Source organism: Onychostoma macrolepis, chromosome 03 (genome assembly GCF_012432095.1).
Source record: "Onychostoma macrolepis isolate SWU-2019 chromosome 03, ASM1243209v1, whole genome shotgun sequence".
Classification (NCBI taxonomy): Eukaryota; Metazoa; Chordata; class Actinopteri; order Cypriniformes; family Cyprinidae; genus Onychostoma; species Onychostoma macrolepis.
The window spans coordinates 24,004,487-24,023,310 of NC_081157.1; the positions used below are offsets into that span (position 1 = coordinate 24,004,487).

General features: G+C 42.3%; 1 protein-coding gene across 1 annotated transcript; it reads right to left on the minus strand.

The window, feature by feature from the left end:
* Window positions 1-34: 34 nt before the first annotated feature.
* On the minus strand, window positions 35-10,760 carry LOC131534892 (uncharacterized). Its single transcript, XM_058768012.1, has 8 exons — window positions 10,672-10,760; window positions 3,624-3,938; window positions 3,289-3,531; window positions 2,891-3,148; window positions 1,968-2,276; window positions 1,629-1,852; window positions 1,461-1,535; window positions 35-1,078 (listed from the first exon to the last, which is right to left on the minus strand). Exons 1-6 carry the CDS (start codon window positions 10,758-10,760, stop codon window positions 1,837-1,839), a joined length of 1,230 nt encoding a protein of 409 aa, XP_058623995.1. The 3' UTR covers window positions 35-1,078; window positions 1,461-1,535; window positions 1,629-1,836.
* Window positions 10,761-18,824: the final 8,064 nt, after the last annotated feature.

Consider the following 18,824-nt stretch of genomic DNA (forward strand, 5'->3'; position numbering starts at 1 on the left):
TGTAGTCTTCACATGAATAAGCAAAGGAGCAGATTTTATTTCATACAGTAACAGGTAGGTATAAAACAAAAGCAAACTAGTCAAACATTTCAGTCACAAAAATGAGGTAAGTGTGATTTCCTGAGTATAATGTCTCTTGAAATGCGTTTGCAGTAAACACTGGAGTTCAGACAGTGAAACACTTCCTGTTTGCAAATGATCTTTCTCTTCTTTAGGATGAAAAGGAGAAGATCAGCTAATCAGCAGCATAAACGCTCTTGTTATTGATTTTGGTTGTTTTCATGTCTATCTCCTCCTTGTCATCTTCGCTGTGGATTTTCTGTGCTCTTGTTATTAATAAATCATTGCTGTCCTCTACTGGAATGATGTCGATATTAAAACAGTAAGATGTCAAAGCTGCAGTATTTTTCTTGAAATATAGGCTATCAAAAGCATTTTTCGGCATTTATAAGGATTTATTCCAGTAGTTTTACATGCAATTTCTTTTAGCAATTTTTAATATGCAAATAAAAAAATAAATAAAAGACTCCTAGTTTATTCTGATTACGCAGATTACATGATAGCACTAAACTGTGCTCAGAAATTTAGCGCTGACAAGGTTTTTACAAAAATCAATCAATAAAATAAAACAAGAAAAAAATATAGAATAAGAACTAACAAATACTAAGTTGAAAAGGCAAAATTAAAAATGTATATAAAAACAATAAAAATTCAGAACTGTCATGACTCTGCATATAATAATAATAATAATAAATAAAATAATATAAAGGGCGGAGAAGGGGAAAGACAGTTTACATAGGAGATTGATGTTGTCATGTCACAAAACACAGTTAGTGCAACAGAAACCCACTGCTGATTATGATTGAAAGTGATGATAAAAATGAATGTTGTTTACAATCTGGTGGCTTGATTCATCTCTGGGACTCTGATGGGCAGATTCCTCAAAGAGTGTTTACAGCCGTTACCTTATTATTCTCTACTGGTTATTTCACTTGCTTGTTGATTAAAGAGATTCCAGATCTCAAATCATGGGTCTGTGCAGAAGAGCTCTTTGAATTCAATTCTGTTGTTGAAGAGCCTACAGAGATACAAACACACACTGATAGCTACAACCCACTGCTCATATTCTTCATTTGCAAAGGAATACATGTAAATGAAACACACACATAATATCATTACCATTAATGATTTTCACTCTGTTGCACAACAATATGAACTACCACACAAATGCCCAAATTCGTTTTTCATGACTAAAAACTTTTGATCTTAAAGCTTTTACTTAAATGCTTGAAATTAGTTTTGTAGATAAATATAAATATAAAAAATATAATTTTTTAATGGATGACGAGGCGATCAACAAAATGCTCTTTACTCAAACATAACTACTTTTAACCCAGATATTGCCATTTCAATAGTAGTTCAAATAACTTTGGACAACATTGTGACACTCAGACACACACCTTACTGTCTTTATGTTGCTGTTGTGAGTGACGATTTTCTGAGCCCCAGTGTCAGTGATGCTATTGCCACTAAAACTGAGATTAAACAAACAAACAAACCAGAAATATAACAATGATTACATCATACTTGACAAATGTACACTTTGTGTTTGTTTCTCAGTCACTCACTCAATGTTTTGTGCTTTGTGGAGGTTTGGGAGCAGCAGATCCAGGCTGTCATCAGTGAGATGGCACTGACTCAGATCCAGGTCTGTCAGTCCTTCAGAATATTCCAGAATCAGCGTCAGACCTCTACAGACCTGCGGGTCCGGCTGAGTCTGACTGAGGTTGAGCTCTTCACCCAGAGCTCTAGAAAGAGACTTGGCTTCCTCAGGCCTCACATGAGCCAGAAACTGAAGCAGCAGAGATTTAGCACAGTTGAAAGACAGAGAGCAAGAGATGCTTTATATATACTAAAAGCTTTTATATTGGATCTGTGTATGAATGTGATCAGTTCATGTTTCTCACCAGAGTTGAACAGAATGTAACACTGGGAACAGTTGATCCATTCCAGCTGTATTAATCTCACAATCCTGTAGAATCAGCTGTGTCTTTGTGTCTGAATTAGCTCTCTGAATGACTGTGGTCGTCACACGGCAGTCATCAGCGGTCAGATGTAGAAGGTCTGAGTCTGCGTTTGTTGTCAGATCCACAGCAGAACGGCAGGAGAAGTCCAGCTTGTGCTCCAAGACGGAGAGCAGAACTACTGCTGCCTCCTGCTGGACATCAGAGACACTGCAGCAGTGAAGCATCTTCAGTAACAGCAGCCTGTCAACACTGAACACAGACAGCAACTAGATCAGAACAGATTCTGATCATATCCCCATCATCTCTGTTTTAATGCAGCTTTTCTTCTTCCTTTCTTTAAAAACTACAGCTTAGTTTATGCTCATTGTTGCTATGGTCAGCGGTCTTTAACCTCCAAGTATTAATGGAATCTTATGGAATTCAATGATTCTGATTCCTCTTAATGACTCGGGGTTCCCTACTGGTTCCATTAATGATTTTATTGTTTCTCAGTATTTTAAAGAAAGAAATATTTAGAAAAAAACAATTCCATTCCATAAATGACTTTTGACAGTGTTTTTAGAGGCACCACATATGCAATCCGATAAGTGGTCTTCAATACATTTTAAACAACAATAATAAATATTTTAAAAAAAACCTAGACCACATACAATGTGGTTGTAATTCACTGTACTGTATTTTGAAAAGTACCCTGCAGGTGATGGAAAACTTCATGATGTAATCAGTTGACTTACTAGACTCTAGTGTTTAATGCTATGGATGAATCTATTTTAAAGCCTCAAAAGGAGGTATAGGAAGAAAGCAGCCTCACTATGATGATAGCCTTCCTATTGAGAATCATCCATAGAGAAAAGCAGAGAGACCTAAGGTAGGACACATGTGTGAAGAGAGGCAGAATGCTCTCCAGCTCTTCCTCTGGTATGGAGGTCCACTGTAGATTGAGTGAAACTGCAGTGCAGTGCTGCAGTGTGAAGCACAGGGCCGCAGAGTGAACAGAGTCCAGTTCTCTGCTCTGCAGGTTAATGTAGTTCTCCACTGAACTCAACAGACTGGACACAAAACTGACAGAGCCGGACTCATAGATCTCTCTGATTACAGACAGCATGAAGCTAGAGCTCATCCTGTACAGACACACATCATACATATCATTATTAAATCACTGTATATTTTAATCATATTGTTCAGTTTATATTTTTATGCACAAAAAATGCAAAGCAATACATTTTACATGCAGATTTTGTCAAGGAAATAATTTGTTTACCGTTTAAACTGAATCCTGTTCAGAAATGGTAGAATTCCAGTGATTCTGCATTGAATTTTGCTCTTTCTGAAGTCCACAGCAATGTGTTGAATTTTGTGCAGTAGGAAGTAATGAAGCTCTTCCCAGTTTAGGGAACAGGAAGACAGATCCCCGCCCATTTTCTGCAGGAAGCACTGAGTCAGTTCCTCTTCCTGGGCTTCGCAGACACATTCAACCAGCTTCTGGAGAGTCTCCTTCGATGGTCTACACATGCAGAATTCATTGTTCTACTTCTATGCCATGATAAATATAAAGTCAAACACTGATGAAATTTACAGTCAGTCAGTCAGACAGACCTGAGAGTCACTGGTCCCTGGTGACACAGTAGGTCAAACACAGAAACAGACTGAATCTTGTATTCAGTCAAGTTCAAACACTGGACAGTCCAGAGTCTCAGAAGGATGGCTAAACTGCTCAGGATCCTGGACAGCTTTATTTCTGACCACTGTTCAAGTTTCAGATCAAGTGTGAGTTTATTAACTGTGATGGGAGCTTGAATCCTCAATGACCTCAATGCCTGCACTATTCTCACCACCATATAACCACTTGTTCCTCTGAGAAGCCTTGTTCCTCTGACAGAGATGGCTTTGGGTTTTAGAGTGAGGTTGAGTCTGTCAGAAATGAAATGAAGGACTCCCCCTACAGACTCACAGGTTTTGCTGGATAAATGTCCTTCCAGGCAGATGGAGAAGCCAGTAACCTCTAACAATAGTTACTAGCTGTGGATTCGCTCTGAACTGGTTCACTTTAACTAGTGTTAACAAACACCGCTCAGAACAACTGAAAAAGACAATAAATACTTGATTAAAATAAATAGATATTTTACCATGGCCCATTACAACTGCAAAAAGAATTGAACAATTCTATTTTATATGCAAGAAAAAAAAAAGTAGCAAAGACTTAAGGACTTAAAATATGTTCAAGTAACTGTAGATCTTCTCACCTCAGCTGTGAGATGTAGGGCAGACACTGAAGGAAACTCATTATTTCACTCTCTTCATCTGAACATCCTTTCAGCTCTATATAAACAGTATTCTGAAATACCTGCTCTTCCAAACTCCAAAGAGACGCTCCTGTCTGGACCTACATTTATTATGTGCCTGGTTGTATCTGTAAACAGGATGAAATATAATAGACAATGGCACAATATTTTTGCTTGTATTGTACAGTAAGATGTATAACAAAAGAGGTCAGTCAATTAGTTTCTACATCCATATATCATACCGAATTTCTGCTGGTGTTTGCTCATTGATCACAGGAGTCATAAGGAATGGTTTCAAAGGATATCCTGAATCCCCTAGCAGCCAACCATTTTGTACACTTTCCTCCAGATATGCATTAATGTCACTAGAATAATAATAAATGTTTTGATATTTCTGAATTACGAATACAAAGTATACACACGAAGCCTTCATTTTTAATACAAGGTAGGTTAGCATTACATTACAGATTTAAATAAATAAATAAATTTTGACAATAATAAATATTCATTTATTGTATTTACAAATAAATATAAAAAATATTTTAGTACATCAGTACATGCCTGTTTCGAAATCTCCCGATCTCACATGATCTTAATTTCTTGCTCAATTTCCTGATCACGCCTCGTTGCCCAGTTTCAATTTATTTCTAGAAAACTTCTTAACTGTGCTATATTTACCCACGTAATCTCAATCTCTCCCAGAAACTTCTTAATTGTCCCGCGATCTCAATTTATTTTTCATAACCTTTTGATCGCACAGTTTCAATTCCTCTACAATTTCAATTTCTCCCAGAGACTTCTTCTCACGCACTACCACAGAGTCAGACACACCAGTATGGTTTATCCACTTATCTTAATTCCAATTCTAATTTCTAAACCCAAATTCTTTAGAAGATTTTGATTCGTCTCTCATCAGAGAGTCCCGTTGCCACCTGGGTTTGTTTATTGATTCCAGTGGTGATCCCTCTAGGTCCCAGCGGTCGGTCCCTCGTCCCTCAATCAAGTCGGGGTAGGGCTGTGACTTCTTTGAGTCCAGGATGATCAGTGGTCCTCGCAGGGTCCGAAAGGCACATCCAAGGAATCACAACTTCTGACACCAAATTGTCGTGGCAATTTTAAATAACACTCACCAGCATAAGAGACAAACTCACTCTCAGTTGTCTTTTAAAGGTTTTATTCTTTGCAAAGAAGGTCAACAGTCATACAGACACACAGGTTTCTGCAGAGGTTTCTTCCAAGAGGGAGGGTGCTCCTCCACCTTATATCTTTTCCCTACTCAAGGTTACAAACTCTTAACAGCTGTACTTTTCCACCTATGGTAAGAAAGTAAAAAAAAACACTCCACTATATCATACTTCTAAAGCTCGGTCCCTCTATATTTAGGCCCCAAACCATATCTCATTCTTACTCCATAACAGTTCTAAGTAAAGCAGGCACTACATAATGTTTCATAAGCATATAGAATCATACAAAAATCTATATACATGAATTTTTCTTCAACAGGACATTATGCTTATAGATCATTTTCCAATAAAGTAAAACCTGTTGATGAAACACTGATAACATAACAGGGAGTTCCTCTTCAGGAACTCGAGCTGCGTCTGAGAACACTAGGGGAACGCCTTCAGCGTGACCGCGCTCTGATACAAGTGTAATGTGTCACGGGCGGGTGACGTAATGGCCAGGAAGCATAAAAACACGTGTGGTGGAACCGCGTCAGCTTTTGTCATTCAGCAACCGTTACTCTGTGTGTGTCTGTCGATCTGTGTTGTGAGGCTTTAGTGTTGTTTGTCACTTGAAATAAGCTCCACTATGTCTAAAGTGCAGAGAAAATAGCACTTGAAGGGTGAGAGCAGATCGCAGTACAGGCTGTGTGTTCTTCACTGCTGGGGATACACAGTGAGTGCGTTTACATGCACCCTCTTAATTTGATTATTTTGACAATATTGCGATTAATCTTTACCTCATGTAAATACAATACTTCGATCTAAATAATGCGATTAAGCTCATAATCGCAGCAAGCATAATCGTATTAACATAGGTGGCGTACGCCGATTTTAATCGAAATATACAGGCATGTAAACACCTTAATCGCAGTATTGCCTTTCTGACCAAAGTGCGCATGCGCTTGTGACATATATGAATAACGTGAAACGCACCTGTAATAATACGGAGATTACAAACAATGGCGGGGAAGAAAGCATCGCATTCGGGGGAAAACACAACTCGCTGCCACCAGTCTCTGTTCCTTACCCTCATCTAGAAACAGCGAGTAGAATTCTATCACATTTCTATGGCGCCGAAAAAGGGTGGAATACAGCCATACAAAATCATGATGCATTAGACGTAAATAAATTAAAACAGCGGCCAGTAACACTGCTCTTTCTGAATCCATCATTTGTGCTGTCCAGTGGGGTATGTGAATAATGGCAGTAAAAAAATTAACCATGAATTTTTAGCGAATAATAAGAATAATGGAAATTGCATGTAAACGGGAGTAAGAGCTTTGCTCTTGATAAGTAAACATCATAATGCGTCCTTACTCTGATTATTGGAAATAATCGCATTATTCGTATGCATGTAAACGTAGTCACAGTCTGTGTGTGGTCTGCTTGAGAGCAAAGCACGCAGAGTCAGCTCTCGAGGGAGCCGACCGCGTATGCTTGCTTTCAGAGGGCTCTCGCTGAGGAAGAGAGGGAGCTTTCACCACCTGCGTTCCTTGCGATACTGGCCCCACTTTCGCCGAGGCGGAGCAGCAGCTGTGCTCGTGGGAATTACAGATGGATCAGGTGGAGGGAATGAAGACGAGCGAGCCCCTATCTTCTTCCTTCCCATCAGATCCAGCGCCCGCTCTCTGGGTTCGGAAGCCCTGCGGGTTCTTCCCCCCAGAGAGAGGGCTTAACGCTCCGCCTGTCTTCCTCCGAGGAGGTGAACGTGAAGGGCGTCCAAGAGCTTTGTAAAATTGCAGTGTTTGCACAAGCATTGTTTGCCCAAGCTTATTATGAACGAGGTTGTCATCATAGCAGCCGCCATATGATCTTGCGGTTCCTGTTCCACCGCTGCTGAAGCACAAGTGAGATCGCGGGATCGCACATGGATCTGGCGGATGGGTTGGAGACGGGTTCGCCCTATCTCCACCTGCATTTTCCAGATCTAGCGCTCTCACGGCTGCTGGGCGGAGCAGCCCCAATCGTGTTCCAGCTCCTCATTTAGGGAGCGTCACTTCTCGTACTCCCCATAATATTGGAGTCAGAGTGGCGCTCCCAGGCTGAAGGCTTCTAGCAGAAGGCAGATCTGCAGACCATCATTCTCGCTGGATAATCTTCAGCTATAACATCCTGCTGCCCATGGCCCAGGACTTCTGAGGGCCGGCCCCTCTGGGGAAGAGTGGCGTACATGGTGCCTGTCTCTCCTCAGTGCCCTCAGGAGATCGGTCTGCCAACCCTGCCACGTACGGTGTTCCAGGGTGCAGCGATCTCCAGCGAGCACACATCTCAGTTTCTTCTGCCCGGAAACATAGCGGAGCTGAGATGCTCGCCACCCCTTTGGGGGTCTTGGTGTGTCCTGCATACTGTAGAGTGAGGCTACAGAATCCAGTTTGGTTCTCCTCCGCCTCGATTCAACGGGGTAAATCCCACTCTGGTGGGCCCCGAGCAGGCTCTGGTAATGGAACGAGAAGTAGGGTACATTCTTGAGGAAGGAGGCCATCGAGGTGGTCCCTCCTCACGAAAGAGAGTCCGGGTTCTACAGCCGGTACTTCATAGTTCCCAGGAAGGATGGAGGGTTGCGTCTCATTTTAGATCTGCATCAGTTGAACCACTCAGTCAGCAGACTGAAGTTCAAGATGCTCAAACAGGTCGTGTCTCAGATCAGGACCGAGGACTGGTTTGTCACAATTGATCTAAAAGACGCATACTTCCATATCTCCATCCTTCCCACTCACAGGGAGTTCCTGAGGTTTGCTTTCAGGGGCGAAGGTTACCAATATCGGGTTCTTCCCTTCGGCCTAGCACTCTCACCCTGCACCTTTACAAAGTGTGTGGATGCCGCGTTAGCTCCGTTGCGGCTACAAGGCATCCGCATACTCAATTACTTCAACGATTGGTTGATTCTCGCTCAATCAGAGCAGATGGCGGCTCAACATCGAGATGTTGTTCTCGCTCACATGAAAGTGTTGGGGTTAAGACTGAACGCCAAGAAGAGTGTGCTTTCTCCATTACAGAGAACCATTTATCTTGGTGTGGTGTAGGATTCGACCACGATGCAGGCACATGTGTCCCCTGCTCAGATTGAGTCGATCCTCACGGCAGTCAGGAGAGTGAAAGAAGGCCAGTCACTCACTGTCAAGCAGTTTCAACTGCCTGGAGATGCTGGCGGTGTTTCCCCGAAACACTTTCTGCCAGACCTAAGAGATCGCCGGTGTTGGTGCGATAGCACCGACAACACAGCGGTGGTCTCTTACATCAACCACCGAGGAGATCTGCGTTCACGCCCCCTGTACAGGCTGGCGTACCAGATCCTTGGGTGGTCCCAGGATATACTCTCATTGAGAGCAGTTCACATGCCTGGGCATCTCAGTGTGGGAGCAGACATCCTGTTGAGGCAGGGGCCGAGACCCGGGGGAATGGATGCTTCATCCCAAGGGAAGATTTAGAGAGTGCGCTGGGACGAGGTCAGTCTACTTCTGGTAGCACCGTTCTGGCCGGGCCGAGTATGGTTCCTGGACCTGATTTCTCTCCTTGACGGCTCTCAATGGGAGATTCCCGTCAGAAGGGTTCTCCTCTCACAAGTGGGGGTCTATCACCCCCACCCGGAGATGTGGAAGTTGTGGGGGTGGCCCCTGAGGGGGCGCAACTCATAGCCTCCGGTCTATCAACCGAGGTTGACCATTTTCCAATCTAGAGCTCCCTCAACGAGGAAACTGTACGCCTTGAAGTGGCCCGACTCTCCGCAGGGTTGACCCACTCCACCTTGAAGGTTTACGAGGCGGCAATTCGGCCTACCACACCTCTCTTGATGGGCAATCAGTGGGTAGACACCCCCTAATTACACGTTTCCTCCACAGCATGAGGAAACTGTACGCCCTGAAGTGAAAGTGTCACTTCATGGTGCAGAGGTTGCCAGCTCGACCCAGTCAACTGCCCGATTGGTACAGTTCTGGAGTTCATGCAGGCCGGTTCCTCCGCACGGGTAACCCACTCCACCTTGAAGATTTACGTGGCGGCAATTCGGCCTACCACACCTTTCTTGGTGGGCAATCAGTGGGTAGACACCCCTTAGTTACAAGTTTCCTCCAGAGGCTGAGGCCTCCGGCCAGAGAGCTTATGTCATGTGGTGGATCAGGATGCTATTCCATAGCCTCGAGTCCTCTGCTCTCCCCTCTTGGGGATCAAGACTCACTTCTCAGAAGTTGGCCCTCGGGACGCAGGCCCCGCCCACTTTAGCCACCTGTGGCCTTTTCTCTCGCCCTAGCTGTGCTCCATCCACACTAGGCAGGGATTTGTCAGTCTGGTGGCGTGGGAATCTCGTTCCCCTAGCATTCTCGGACGCAGCTCGAGTTCCTGAAGAGGAACGTCTTAGGTTACATATGTAGCCCTAGTTCCTCGAGGGAACGAGACGCTGCGTCTCGATGCCACACTTCCGGCATCCCTACAAGCGGTTGCTTCATTCTTGAAGCTGACGCCGGTTCCACCGCACATGCTTTTATATCTTCCTGGCCATTACGTCACCTGCCTGTGACGTCTCGCCCATCCATTGGACAGATTACACTTGTATCAGAGCGCGGTCACGCTGAAGGCGTTCCCCTAGCGTTCTCGGACGCAGCGTCTGGTTTCCTCGAGGAACGTCTCGGTTACGTATGTAACCCTCATTCCCTGAAGGAGGGAACAGAGACGTCACGTCGGATGACCGACGAATTGGGATCCCTACCAAAGCGCCACAGGAGCTGCCCCTTCCAGTGCCCTGTGTAGGCCTCCTGATCCTTCCTATAAGGCAGACGATAGGACCGGGCTCTACACAGAGAAGTTCAACTACTCTTGTCCCTTGAGCAACTCAGACAGTAGGACTTGGATAACACTGGGAAGCATGCCCTTACGTTTGGAAGAGGCACACTGCGGAGTCACCTCCTCCCAGAGGGGGTTAAGTGGCATTTAGACATGTGAAGTAACCCCGTAGGATACTATTGCACATGGAAGTCTCTGAGATGGCTTAGGCTGCATCATTAGAGATGGCAGAACATGGTCTGCCAGGGGAAACACGGCTCCAATAAGCATACCGTGGAGTACACATATAGGATCCCAGCAGGGTCTCTCATATGGGCACTAGCCTCACATCAGATTTCAAGAATTCATTGGCTGAAAGACCTGGCGCTGGACGCTCCGCCACGTCCGGACGCCGGAGTGCGCCGCAAGAACGCCGCAATCTGATTCTGAGCCGGGCCTCTCAGTGCCATTACCCGTTTGAGGTGAGGCACATAACCGGGCTGGGGCCTCAGTGTTGCACTGGAGTCAGCCGGCCCAAACTCAAGGCACGATTCGTCGACCGAAAATGCCTGCAGGTCCCCCACCCTCTTGATCGAGGCCAACGCAGTCATGAGTAGGGTTTTCATAGAGAGAAACTTCAAATCGCCTGACTGCAAAGGCTCGAAGGGGGCAGTTTGTAGGGCAGTTAGCACCAATGCCAAATCCCAAGAGGGTAGGGAGGGAGGCCTAGGAGGGTTTAACCTCCTGGCCCCCAAAGAAACCTGACAACCAGATTGTGCTTCCCCACCGACCTCCTGGGGGAAACGCATATTTGCGCAGGCCCTGGGGCCAGCTGTGTGCCAGTGCATCCGTGCTGAGCGTTGCCTCGGACAGGGAGTAGAACCACTGGCAGTGGGTGGTTTCTGGAGATGCAAACAGGTCTACCTGAGCAACTCCAAACCAACTCCAAATCAGCTGGGCCACCTGGGGATGGAGTCTCCACTCCTCAGGAAGTGCCGCTCGAGACAGCTCGTCGGCCGCCTGATTGAACACTCCTGGGATGTGGATGGCATGAAGGGACCTCAGATGCTTCTGACTCCAGAGGAGGAGGTGGCGGCGAGTTGCAACATGCGACAGGAGAGTAAACCGCCTTGCCGGTTTATATACACAACGGTCTCAGTGTTGTCCGTACGGACCAGAACGTCCTTGCCCCGTAGGCGCCCTCTGAGGTGGCTCAAGGCAAGGCGTACTGCCAGCAACTCGAGGCAATTGATATGCCAACGCAGTTGGGGACCCGTCCACACCCCTGACACTGCATGCCCGTTGTACGTGGCTCCCCAGCCGGTGGCCGAGGCATCCGTGAATACCACAACATGCCTGGATACCTGCTCCAGGCAATATTATCCTTATGCAATACCGGAGGCCACACTTTCAGGACCGCAGTTGTAGGACCGCACTTCTAGGACCCTAGTTTTTTGTGACAGCGCCACCTACCGAGCCGGAGAACCGTAGGCGTGCTGTCTGGTTGACCGAATCCAACTCCATGCCGAGAAAAGAGATCCTCTGCGTTGGCACTAGGTTGCTCTTTTCCCAGTTGACCAGAAGACCCAACTGGCTGAGGTGCCTGAGCACCAGGTCCCTGTGTGCGCACAACTGCTCTAGAGACTGTGCAAGTATGAGCCAGTCGTCGAGGTAGTTGAGGATGTGCACACCCCGTTCTCTCAGGAGAACAAGGGCCTCTGCGACTTTGGTGAAGACGCGAGGCGAAAGGGACAGCCCGAAGGGCAGGACCTTGTACTGATATGAGTCTGATGGTCCGAGTCTGATGGTCCACAGGAGCCACCGAGACGGACTGGGGAGCGCTAGCCAGACTCCGAGAGACCGTACCAGCGGGACCAACGGGGCCACCGACATACCCACGGTGGGGCAGCGAGGTGGAACACAGGGACCCGGCCCGGAGCCGGGCCAGTGGCGGAACAAAAACAAAACGAAACAAAAGATTCTCCACCCGGCCCTCCTCCGGGGGAGGGAGTGGTGCGGTTACCATCTCCCGAGGAGCAGTCTCCTCCTGGACCACTAGCGTGGACATCGCACGACCCAGAGACTGTGCGGTCACCTTCGTCGCTGAAAGCGCGAGGTCCGTCGCAGCACGCAGCTCATGTAGAACCGCCAGGTCGTGACCACCCTCGTTCAGGTCTTTCAGGGCTTTGGCCTGGTGGACCTGCAGTAACGCCATGATGTGGAGGGCGGTAGCCGCCTCCCCACAGGCTCTATAAGCACTGCCAGTTAGATCTGACGAATACTTACAGGCCCGCGAGGGGAGACACGGGTCACCCCGCAGGGTGGTAGTGGCTGTTGGACACAGTTGCATGGCCACAGACCGCTCTACAGAGGGGATGCCCACATACCCCAAAGCAGCTCCACCATCGAGGGTGGTGAGGGGGGAGGAGCTACAAGATTTGTTTTCCAGGCAGTGAAAGGTGCCTTCCACAATCTTGTGAGCTCCTCATGCACTTCCGGGAAGAATGGCACCGGAGGGGGGTGCGACCCCCACCGAGAAACCACCCGTCCACCCGTCATCTCTGGGTCTGGCTCGCACAACGCTACCACACCCGAAGGGGGCAATGCAGCCGGGTCGTCATCCCCGGAGAGAGAGGGCTCGCCCTCCGATGCAGCGATCGACATCTGGTCGTCAGAGGGGGCACCGAAGGAAACGCGTGCAGAGGGCCCAGCGCGCCCCTTCGGCAGCTCCACCGGCTGCAGAGTGCTTGAGGGGTGAGTAACTCCTCTTGGGGAAGCCCTCACTGTCACCCTCAGATCACCTCAGTAGTGAATATGGCATGGCTTGTGACAAAAAGATTTATGGCTTTGACCTTTTGACCTTTCCCCCACTCACATAGCGACCACCCAGGTCGTGTTGACCCCTTGACCCGTTAATGAGATCCAGATGTGAGGATTGGAATGCGTGAAATTCCGCATTAAATAAAACTGACCTGTTAAAATTGTTTAAGACACAAAAATATTCTGATGACTGTATAAAATGAAATTAAATAACACTCCTAATAATGAATTGGAAATAAATTAAAACCCTCTTACATTTTTCCAAGAGAAAAAGATTTCCTCCTCTCCCAAGGAACCCCATTCTTCAAATGAGAGGTTTACAAAAAAAATTGTGTTTAGTTTAGGTTGGAAAAGTCCTTTCTCTCTCTCTGTCTCTCTCTCTCACACGCATGTGTGCGCATTCAATCGTCCCGAGTCTTATTTTCTTCTATTAAATGAAAATAAATAAATAAATTATGCAATTACACGCAATATAAAACATTTACACTAGTTTTAGGTAACAAAACATTTTGTAATGAGGAACCGGCGACGTCGAAATAAGAAAAGGGAAAACAATATATATATTTTAACAGGCCAAACGATAAGGGCCATTGTGGACCCGACACGTCCAGACATGACAAATTTCTATGTTTTATTCACATTTATTTGTATATTTGTATCACAGAAAATTAAAGTTTCTACATTATATTTAGAACCTTTAATATTTATACTGTATCATCCCCTAAACCTACCCAGCACAGTAAACTTTCTTAATTTTTTTTTTGTACATTTTCATAAACATCATTTAGTATAATTTAATTTAAAAAATAATAATAATAATAATAAAAAAAGCTAATTTATTAAAATGTTTTCATTTAATTTATAAAAGTGCTTATGTGTACAATCATTTGGAGTATTACTACACTCCATAGACAAAATGATTTTTTACTGTACACCTACCAAAATTCTGCATACAACCATTTTTAATAAAATATATATTTTTAAGCGGTCTGAATTATGAGGACTCAAGAAGTTTCATCATAAATCACATTGTCATATCAGTGTAATACCTATGTCATTATACAATTTTGTATCATGATAAGTCATATAAACAAGCACGCACTTAAACATTTCAAGCTAAAGAGACTTATCTCTATTTTAAAGAATATGGTAATAAATAATTATGTATGTCATAGTAACAAACATGTTACTGAAGCAAATCATTTATCATACATTTTAAAGTATTCAACAATTAATTAAGTTCACTGAACTTATAAAACACATAATTCTCTTCTTTTAAAGAAGGTGGTAAAAAAAATTAAATGTGATTATAAATAACATACTGTATAAAAATAACCATTTAGTTTTACATTATTCTGGGAGCGATGATGACCATTGTCCGAATGAGAGGTTGAAGTAGGAAAAGCTCCTCTGTCCCCTTTCTCACCCTCACCCTCTTTGTTTCTTTCTCTTTCTCACACACACACACACACACACACACGAATGAGCGTGCTCACGTTGGTTTTTATGTTTTCTGGGGATTTTGTACTGTACAAACTGTACACATACCCATCACACAAAATTTTCTGCATATGCTTTACTTTTTTTTTGTATTATTAAATATTGTTTTAAGCAATCTGAATTATGACGACTCAAGAAATTTAATTATAAATCACATCTACATTGTTATATCAGTGTAGCTTCCATGACACTATACAAATTTGAGTTCTGATAAATCATATAAACAAGCACACATATACATAAACATTTCAAGCTAAAGAGAGACATATCTCTATTTTAAATAATATGGTAATAAAATGTATAGGACAGCATAGTAACATGTTACTGAAGCAAATCATTTATAATACATTTAAACATGTATTCAACATTTATTTATTGACCTTATAAAAAACATCATTCTCTTCTTTTAGAGAAGATGGTAGCAAATAAAACTTGTTATATATAACACGCTTTATAAAATAAACATCTACTATAGTTTTAGATGGCAATATAAAAACGCCTTACATTTTTCAGAGTGCTTAGAGGTAGGCTGGATCTTTATGCAATAACGTCTATTCCACAAATGAAATGTTTCCAACAAAATAGATAAATATAAAAATAAAACAAAAAACGTTTAAGTTATAAACTTTATTAAATATAAACAAAACTCACAGATCCTCCCAGGGCTAAACATCGTAGTGAAATGGATTGAATGCTTCAAGGCCCACTCAGAGACCGGGAGGAGTCTCTACGGTCCATAACAGCTCGTGTGTCAAGTTAGTCTGCTACCCCTTTTCAGAGTGAACGAAGACATCTTAAAAAATGTATTATTATTATTATTATTAAAGTATAATCTTAAGAGTGTAAATAATATCTTTCAAACTTAAAAGACTGTTTGGACGGAATCTTACAGGTTTTTAAATAAAATATTTTACTTATCTGTTTGCAAATTTAACCTTAATTATGATTTTTATTCAACAGTACCTGTTCAAATTTTAGTTTATCATTTAAAATTGTACTTAGTTTATTTTATTTCAAAGCATTTTCCCGCTTAAAAGGCTAAATAAAATGTTTCCCTTTCTTAGACTATTACTAGGGTGAGCCTGTGATCTAGTTCGGCGCTTATATAGTTGTACATGTTCATATTTTTTTGAACCGACCTTTATCAGCGTGATAAATATCATAGGCCTATACTATCAATATACTATTGGTTATCTACTGAATAATATATGTAGAAATATAGAAAATGTGATGTATCCGTTTTGAAGAGAGATTTTATGACTTTTGCAGACACCAACCCTTTCCCCCATAAAGCTCATTTAAAATGTTTGTTTAAGTCAACTACAGACCACGACACGCATTCTTTGGAGTTGTAAACTACTCTTGAATGAATCCGCACATGTGAGGAACACCTTATGCGGAGCAATGGGGCCCCCTGAGAATATTTAATTACACTTTAAAAGCACAGAACAAGCTAAATGAATGTCAGATGGTATGAAAATACCTACGTTGTTAAAACCTATCTACAATATGTATTAAACATATGCTTTGTTGTTAAGACTGCTTATTAATAGTGGTAATACTGATGTTAAGTTTTAACGGTTCACAAAACTCATAAATCTATATCATTTTCATTTATTCATTTATTTACTACTTATTTTTACAAAGGTTTCAATTCCGAGTAAATATAAGGTCAAAACACGATATTACAAAAGAAATCATGTTGACAAACGTGGTTGTTGCAGTGTTTTTAAAATTGGATTATTTAAAAAAAATTATCCAAACAGATCCACACACACACACACACACACATGCGCACGATGACGTCATTCAGGAAGGTCAACAGTTCAGGTCGGCATATGCAAGCTAGTTTTCAAACTTTTTCCCCAAAATCAATTATTTCTACAATACTTGCTGATTTTAAACCATAAACTTACTTTAAAGTTTGAATAAAAGGTTACCAAATATAGTTTCATACCAGTTGTGTTCTAACAAAATCATTAATCGGTTCTCTTTGTTTTATATGATTTACTTTTATTACTGCACAAAGGATTCCCCCTACTTTTATAAGTCTGATAAATATGTGGTCAATACACGAGGAAGTGAGAATCAGGCTACAAAATAAGTTTGACACAATGTTTTTAAGAAAGGCAATTTATTTATTTTATTTTTATTTTATTTTATTTCTTCTTCTTTTTTTCTTTTTTTTTTTTTGAAAATACAACTAAATCAGATAACAGATTATTCTTTTTGACAAACTACATTTAAAAGTGTTTGATCTTAAAATGATTTATTCTTATTTTCTAAGGTCCAATAGACGAACCTTCTTAACCGAAACAAAGAAAACATATTTTACATTCATTCATCATATTTTATTCGATATTTTTGCACGAGTGACTTCATGTTCTTTTTAAGGGCTTGTCTAATACTTTAGATGCACAGAATGTGGATTTTTCACCATCCAACATGAAATTAAATAGCTTGTTTCACCTATTACGGATGACGCCGTTCACATTTTGTTTGCTGGTCTGTATATGTCATTACAATGACTGTAGGTGAGGCCTTCTCTCTCTAAGAGCAGTCAGCATTCAGTGTTTATAGAAACAAATGAAATTAAGAAAATTTCGACTTGAGACCATTTGACTAAGTCGGTATTACTTTTTAGGACAATTATCCATCTCCATATCCGTAGGATGATAAGTCTTGCTGATTTACACATACAACTGAAACATCTCTCAACATCAAGCTCAAAGCCGCACATTCAGTAAAGTCAGAGGTTGTACACGCTCTTGAAAAGTTACAGACATAAAATATAAAGGAATTTTGTGAGAACAAAAACCCTATGTATCTCAAGAGACCAAACCACTAAGAAAATTGCCATATGAATGCAGACAATTCTGCTCGTGGGCGTTTGTGTATATATTTTGTAAACGGTGAATTATAAATGACTTCTTTCTTTACGTTACTAGATTTAGACCTCTTGTTCAAGATAGCTGATGACGATATTCACATTTTATTTGTCATACCAACAACTCGTTTCTTTCAAAGTTTCCGTATGCTATTAAATATTAGGCCTACGCGTACTACCCTTCGGTCATAAGCATAGGCATCTGCCTCTTGCTAAAATTGTTCTGTTTTGTCCACTTTTGGCAGATTTGGTAGAGGGACTATGTCGACTTGCTGTAATGTGATCGCAATTAAGAACCATGACATTAAACTACATGCCCATGAAAAGGTCACAGACATAGTCTTTTATACAGGAAATATGTTTGCACAACAGAAATATGTATCAGTATAACAATTACCCAATACTGAACTACTCTCTTCTAAATATATTTAATGTTTTTAGTTTTAGTGTTGATTTTGACGGCCTACCCCAATAGCCGATACCACGCTGTACTTTTTTCATTGTTTTTGTACAGTTTTTTTAGTTGATGACCATCCTCAGAGTTTGGTCAATCATGCAGCGAGTGAAAACGAGAACAAATACAGTATAAGATAATTAAAGGAAAGTCAAGAGAGTGTTTAAACTGAGATTGTGGTGTACAGATTACTGGTCTGTCTACAAAGAGGCCACGTGACACAAGGCCTCGATCTTACTATTTCACTGTTACATGTACATCTATTTCATTTAGAGCGCATAAAGTTGCACATTACAAGTTGAATATGGGGTGGAAACACAATTGTCTTTGTACGCGTCTCTAAACGTGACTTTAATAAATCACTGTTGTTTTAAGCGAAAGCGATGATTCAGTCCGTTTTATTTAGTCGTTGTGTTTTAGGCATCCGCCTTTTAGTTTTGTTCCAGGAAACAGGTACAACTGTAATTGAGCGTTGTCATGTCTGTCTGCTCTTCTTTAAGAAAACATGCGGTCGGCAGTTTTAACGTGTCTTAATTCTCTTAATTTTTCACATTTGCAAATGTTTGTTTAGCTTAAATATTAGTTTTTTTTTTGTCAGTTACAAAAGTGGCAGGCATGATGCTTATATGTATTTTTTAAATAATTATGACAAAGTTACAGGTTTACGGTACTTGGACGAACCCTTGACAGAGTGTTACTCAATCAGTCCTCTGCCTTATCTTTTAATGAAATATTCCATTGCATGTCACTAAGACAAATTCTGTAACAGCGTTCATAAATGTATATAAACGCACAAATCTTTATAGAGACAATAAGAACAATACGGTCTAACATCACAAACAAAAATTATTTTTCTAACTCTTTCACACACCA

Coding starts and splice junctions, on each gene's coding strand:
- LOC131534892 (XM_058768012.1), bottom strand. CDS start 10,760: ATGGCACTGAGAGGCCCGGCTCAGAATCAGATTGCGGCGTTCTTGCGG. Junction 3,939..10,671: donor GGCGGAGCGTCCAGCGCCAG/GTCTTTCAGCCA, acceptor CATTTCTGACAG/ACTCAACCTCACTCTAAAAC. Junction 2,277..2,890: donor ACACATGTGTCCTACCTTAG/GTCTCTCTGCTT, acceptor GTCTGTGTTCAG/TGTTGACAGGCTGCTGTTAC.